This window comes from Salvia splendens, chromosome 1 (assembly GCF_004379255.2).
Source record: "Salvia splendens isolate huo1 chromosome 1, SspV2, whole genome shotgun sequence".
Lineage (NCBI taxonomy): Eukaryota > Viridiplantae > Streptophyta > Magnoliopsida > Lamiales > Lamiaceae > Salvia > Salvia splendens.
The window spans coordinates 29,442,426-29,448,772 of NC_056032.1; the positions used below are offsets into that span (position 1 = coordinate 29,442,426).

The 6,347-nt window shown below is 38.9% G+C and overlaps 1 protein-coding gene across 1 annotated transcript; it reads right to left on the reverse strand.

The window, feature by feature from the left end:
* Positions 1-4,856: 4,856 nt before the first annotated feature.
* LOC121797839 (non-specific lipid-transfer protein 1-like) lies at positions 4,857-5,575 on the reverse strand. The gene is made up of 2 exons (XM_042196587.1): positions 5,178-5,575; positions 4,857-5,043 (listed from the first exon to the last, which is right to left on the reverse strand). The coding sequence occupies exons 1-2, from the start codon at positions 5,516-5,518 to the stop codon at positions 5,034-5,036; spliced, it is 351 nt and encodes a 116-aa protein (XP_042052521.1). The 5' UTR covers positions 5,519-5,575; the 3' UTR covers positions 4,857-5,033.
* Positions 5,576-6,347: the final 772 nt, after the last annotated feature.

Consider the following 6,347-nt stretch of genomic DNA (forward strand, 5'->3'; position numbering starts at 1 on the left):
TTTAAACTCTATATATACGGCTCGTTGCCCGTCATTTCATTCACTCCACTTGTGTTAACAAGTTTCTCTCTTCTTTTACTACAAATTTCATTTCTACTTAATGGAGAACGACAGAACCTCCCCCGGCACGAGCGAATCGCTGACTCCGACGTTTCCCGCCGAACTGGAGGGAAACCCTAGCGGAAATGCGCCAATGGTTCTGGCAATGTCGGGGATGGGTGGAATGGGTAGCATGGGTGGTATGGGTGGGATGGGTGGTATGATGTCCACTTACTTCGGTATGTACAATTGGATGGGTGGGATGGGTGGTATGATGCCCAGGGCAGCGGTGATGGGGGACATGACCCCAAATATGATGGGGATGGGGATGGGGATGGGGGGCATGCCCCCAAATATGATGGGGATGGGTGGGATGATGCCGGGGATGATGCAGACCATGCCTGGTGGAGGGGGTGGCAGGGGCCCTGAACCACTAGCGGACGATGTGTATTGCCCGGTTATCGATATGCTGTCTACTGATACCCCCTCCAGTTTTGTTCCGGAGACTCAGTTCACCGGCGCGGAAACTTTCTCTTTTGAGGAGTTGGGGCTATCTCCAATCAGGGAGACTCCCGATGATGTGGGGACAGCGGCAAAGGCAGGGGCAAGGGCCGTGGTAGGGGCAAGGGCAAGGGGAAAGCCACGGGCTCTTCCTCGCGAACGGTGGCTGAGGAGGAGGATGATGAGGAGACGGGAAAGCGGACGGTCTGGAGCGTGTGGGAAAACGTCTCGCTTTCGGCGGCACGGGAGACGGCGAGGGCGGCACGGACGACGAGGAGTGAGCCGAGTAAAAAATTTTATTATGTAATTTTTTCTTTTTTATTATGTAATTTTTTTTCTTTTTTTTATGTAATTTTTTTTAATGAAGCATTTGCAATTTTTCCGTATTCCGTGTCAAAATTATAATTCCGTTACGTATATTTGTGAATTTGTGATTTTTTTTATTGCGGGAAGTCCTAGTGGGAAGGGCGATGGGAAGGGTGGATTGTGAAGGGGATGTCCTAGTCACGTGGCAGTGGGATGGGAAGTCCTAGTGACGTGGCAGAAGGTGTGTTTGGGAAGTCCTAGTGGATGTCCTAGTGGGACATCCGCCCACTGAAGATGCTCTAACTTGCCCAATTATTTATTCCCAAAATATTTGTGAATCGAAATTCCCACCTTTGCAATTAACAGAAATGGTGCACACTTATATTTCATACTCTTTTGGTATCGGTTTTGATTGTGAAAAGAATTTTGATGAGGGAAGGAGAGTGAATTCGAGAGGACATGATACACATCTATATATACTGCAGCTTGTATTTCCGTTAGGATTTGGTGAATCTAATATATTCATCGATGGTTTAACTCGTGGCTGTAGAACAAGATTTGTGAATAGATGATTTGGGATCATAAAAAAATAAAATAGTTTTCCTCAAGAGAAAGTATTGGGCTTGATAAAAGGAAAGAAAAATTGTGACCCAACAGGAGTATTCCCTCTGTCCACAAAAAAATAGTCTTATTTGCGGACGATACGAGTTTTAATGAAAAATTTGGTAAAGTAAGAGAACATGAGAGAAAATAGGTAAAGTAAAAGAGATATGGAGAATAGTTAGGTAAAGTATAAGAGAGAAAAGAGAAAAGAGAAAAAGTGGGTAAAGTACGAGAGAGACACTTTCCATTTATAGAAATAGGGCTACTTTTTGTTGACATTCCAAAAATGGCAAAATGAGACCATTTTTCGTGGACGAATGGTGTATTATTTTTCTTCTATCGACGAAAAGAAACAAGGCGAAAATCAGGTTTAAAAAAATTCAAAGTTCTATCAAAAACAACTAAAAGCTAGAAAAGGTTCAGGGTGTTACATTTATAATCAGGGAGAGACTCAACGTAGGTCAAGAGGTTGCTCCAACAGGGGCTTGGCCGGTACCGGATCCAATACCCCTGCCATGGCCGCGGGGCTTGAGGAGGTGAACAGCGTATTTTGTAAGCTAGTAGGATATATAGAGATAGAAGTGCTATAGCTGAAATTGTGTTATGGGGCCTGATGTGAAATATGATGGACTTTAGGAAAGGAATTGAGCTAGGCTTTCGATAAGTCTGTCGTGGGTTAAATACACAACTCAAATAAAATATTTTTCAAAAATTTTAAATTGTATATATCATACATTTTGTATTCATTCATATTTTATTTTAGTACATTCCATTATTTTTTTCTTGGATGTCGTTATCTTTTGTCTATATGTAGTACAAAATGTTTCATCACCGTTTCTAGAGGCGTAGCTAGAATTTCATCTGAGAAGGGGCAAACATTTGTATATAGAAAAAATTTATGTATTTGAGAAGGGACAATTAGTATAATTGGAGTATATAATTGGAAATTTATATGTAAATGTATAAGAGTGAGGTAGGGGTGAGGAGGGGCAATTGCCCCAGCACCTTGCAAGCTGGATCCGCCCATGGCAGTTTCATGTTAGATTAGTACATAAAGTTTTATCATTGTTTAATATTTGTACAAAAATTTTTATCATTGTTTCATATTTTATACGTCAAGTAGATAAAGTGTTAATGATGTTCAAGCACATAAATGATAGAAAAGTATTAAATTGAAACCTGGATAAAACTTTTTTATTATTTTTGTAAACTTCAAACATTTTGTATGAATATGAAATAAATGAAATATTTTGTATGAATTGTGTAATTACTCCCCTTACGTTAGAATGATAAGAGTTCGATTAATTTCTTTTAATTAACTAAGTAGATATATGATAAACACGGATATTGCTTGTATTAAGGGCTTATTTTTGGCCAGGTTTGAATATCTTTCATGCAAAATATGTTAGTATTTGTCACGATCGGCCTTTCAACGGTTAATAAATGCGGGAGGTTGCGACTAATGAGACTTTAAGAAAGGAGAATTTTCTAGGGTTTCAACAAAGAGTTTGACCAAAATCATTAATATTCAATTCATGAGAGAAAATCAGTGTAAACCCTTAATATTTGAATCCAAGTCAACAGTTATCATAAGTAATGATCCAATACTGAAAAGGGGTTCAGAAACATAATTGAGAAAAGTAGTCATAATTCAGCGGAAGCGTTCAAGAGAAAGAGTGACGTCATGATGAAGACACGACGGCACTCGGAATTCAAATAATGACCAGCAAGACTTCAATTTAAGCTCAACACCACCCAGCTCGTCGCCACTCAACCTGCACATAGGGATAACACATGCAGAGCTGAGTACTATAAAAATACTCAGTGGACTTATGCCGAAAACAAGTTATCAAAAAAATATTATATTTATCATGTCATTGTCAAGTAGCCATCGGGGTTTTAGCTTTAGAAAGCCACGAGGCACCAAAATATTTCATCGTTCAAAAATCGCGACTGCGCAGTCAGTTTCCCATAGTTGTCAACCATATCTGCTCATACATGACTTGGAATGTGGCCACAAACCAAGTCACTAGACCGGCACACCCGTACGCTGGCACATGGCCTGCCATAGGTGTACACTAATCCAAGTAGGGTTTGCGGCCCTACAAGGATCCGAATTCGATTTATATAATAAATGGCAAAGCCATTTCAGATAGGCACGTTAAAACCAAAATACGGCATGATAAACATATTCGCATTTTATTTCCATCAATAAAATAGTTAGGACATTGTCCTTATTTAAAAGAAAGCCCACACTATATTTTCCACAAGATTGAACTTGTATTATTTATTTAATTTATCGGATCCAACAAGGAATTGAGTCCAATAAATATTTCTCAAGGGAAAGATTTATTTAAATATTAAGTTTTATCGGATCCAACAAGGAATTGAAGTTGACTCAGTCAACGGACAGCCAAAACCCTAAATTGGGTCACAAGAATATCAAATAATCATTTCACTCGTCATTTAATTCACGGATTTCACGGCATTAAATGCAAAAAAAAAAATTAGGGTTCGAAAAGTGGAGGGTTACAATATTTGTATTATTTTGTATTTTGACGTGTCTTGTAATAAATGTGCAAAATAGACTTAGAAAATGACCGAAAAACTTCGAAGGAGATAACTGAAAGGAAAATAAACATAAAAGGATAACCTAATTTAATAGAAGGGAAAACACTTCCTCCTAATATTTTTTCATCTACTAATTCTACTAACTGGAAAATAAATAAACCTCAAAGTATACCTTGCTTAGCCTCCATGTCTTACCTAAAATGGAAAAAAGCAATGGGACTTTAAATACCAAATAAAGTGCAAAGTTTGTGATATTATAAATCAATTTTAAAGTTCATGAACAATACCAAATTTTAGGCGAAGTTTATAGTTTTAAGGACTAGTATCTCAATATTACTTATTTAAATATTTACTTGTCTCTGTCTGTAATAGAAATTAATCTAAAAACTACTGTGGTGATAGGTTTGCAGTAAAGGCTACAAGATATGATCAACTTTTTCTATTCTATTGGTACAATCCCCCAACTAGTGATTAGTTGCCGGAAAACATAAAACCAACACAATCCTGACTAGTAGGTCTTACAACTGAGTCGGTACAATTGGTTGAAATAATTTTTGAATCAAATAGTAGTAGCTCTTATCCCGATTGTGATATGTCTAAATTTTTTTCATTGTTTTTATTTTGTTTTATTTTTCTTCGTTAGTTTATCTCCATTTTTCCCAATCTAAGGGTTTTCCAACTAAATCGTCTTCTTGTGAATTCAACCCCTAATTTACAGTTCTTAATTAATTTAGACTAGTGAAGAAATTCTTAATTACTTCAGATAAATTTAGTAATTATAATACTACTTATTACACAATTTATTTGCTGTATGTACTGGAGGAAAATAAGAAGGATTAAACAGATAAAAGCACACTGATTTCAATATTAAGACAAGTACATTAAATACTTAGACCCCAACTTTTCCCCATAGACAGAAGACAAAATCCCTAATTGAAAACCTTAATTATTCTAGTACTAATAATACTTCTGCTCCGCCATTCCAGGAAAAGCCCCAATCACACTCCACCGTCCTACCGAACCCTGCAAAAAACAATTTTTACACAAAATATGTAAACTAATTAGTAAAAACTAGTGAAGAAAATACATTTAAATCCATCGTCAACTTGATTATCCAGATTAGACCAAGTTGATGTGGGACAAGATTTAGACATTACGTGGAGCAGTCAGTGGAGGGGCTGATTTTGTAGGGAATGTTGACGCCGCATTTGGAGGGGAGCGAGGCAGCGTTGGTGATGATGGTTGGCGTGGCGGAGTTGGCGACGGACTTGAGGCACGAGCACACGGTCTGGCGGTCCGGGGTGGAGGTGGCCTGGTTGTAGAGGGACCTTATCCCTTGGCAGCAGTTCACCGGTGGGAGCTGAGCTCCCCCGTACATCACGTAGTTGATGCACGGGGAGAGATCGGTCATCACCGTGGAGCATGAGACCGCGGCCTCGCCCTGTGCCGCTGCTATCGCCATCACTGCCAGGATTAACATTATAGTAGCTTTCTCCATTGAATATTTTCTAACTTCTTTTATTTTTTTTTTGTTGCAAATGTGGTGTGTAGGATATCTGAGGTTTGGTGGTGTTTAAATAGAGGATTTTTGGTTGAAATAGGAGTACTACTACATTTATGAGTTTAGATAGATTTGTAGTTGGTAAGTAGTTGGATTTCATCAATGTGTTTATTAATGATATTAGCTGTGCTTTTGTGCTGATCGACTACCTATATTAAGATAAATTCGTACCTTCTTTTTTAAAAATTGTAAGTCATGTGCATGTTAATAATGGCAACACTATTTTCGTTTATTCTTGAAACGGGTGTTGAAGCCCCCCCAACTTCAAGGCGTCCCACATGATGGGTCACAAATCCATCACACATTGATTGAGGAAGGTTGTGAGTTTGAGGACTTTTGTGATGACCCCGCGGCTTTGGCTCAACCCAGAGCGGGCAATATAAAACTAATGTGCAATTAACAATCCCAACGACTGGTATCAGAGCCCAGGTGGCTTGGGCTGGGCCCTGGATAACCAAAGGGTCAGGCACTGAATGACCCTGTTCGAGTGGGGCCCAGGAAGACTCAAGTTTGAATCTGGGCCGTAATATCTCGATGTGTCGATTGTGTGTTCCCGATGTGGTCTCGGTTTGAGGAGAGGTTTGTTTTGTTACAAATCCATCTCACATCGGATAAGTGAGGAAAGTTAGAAGCAATATATAAGTGTTGTCCAACTCCAATTAGTTTGAGGGATGACCCAAAAACAAATCCGTGCAGGCTGGGTTCCATCCAAAGCGACAATATCAAACTAATGTGCAGTCGACAATCCCAACACCACATCCCGGCC

Coding starts and splice junctions, on each gene's coding strand:
- LOC121797839 (XM_042196587.1), bottom strand. CDS start 5,518: ATGGAGAAAGCTACTATAATGTTAATCCTGGCAGTGATGGCGATAGCA.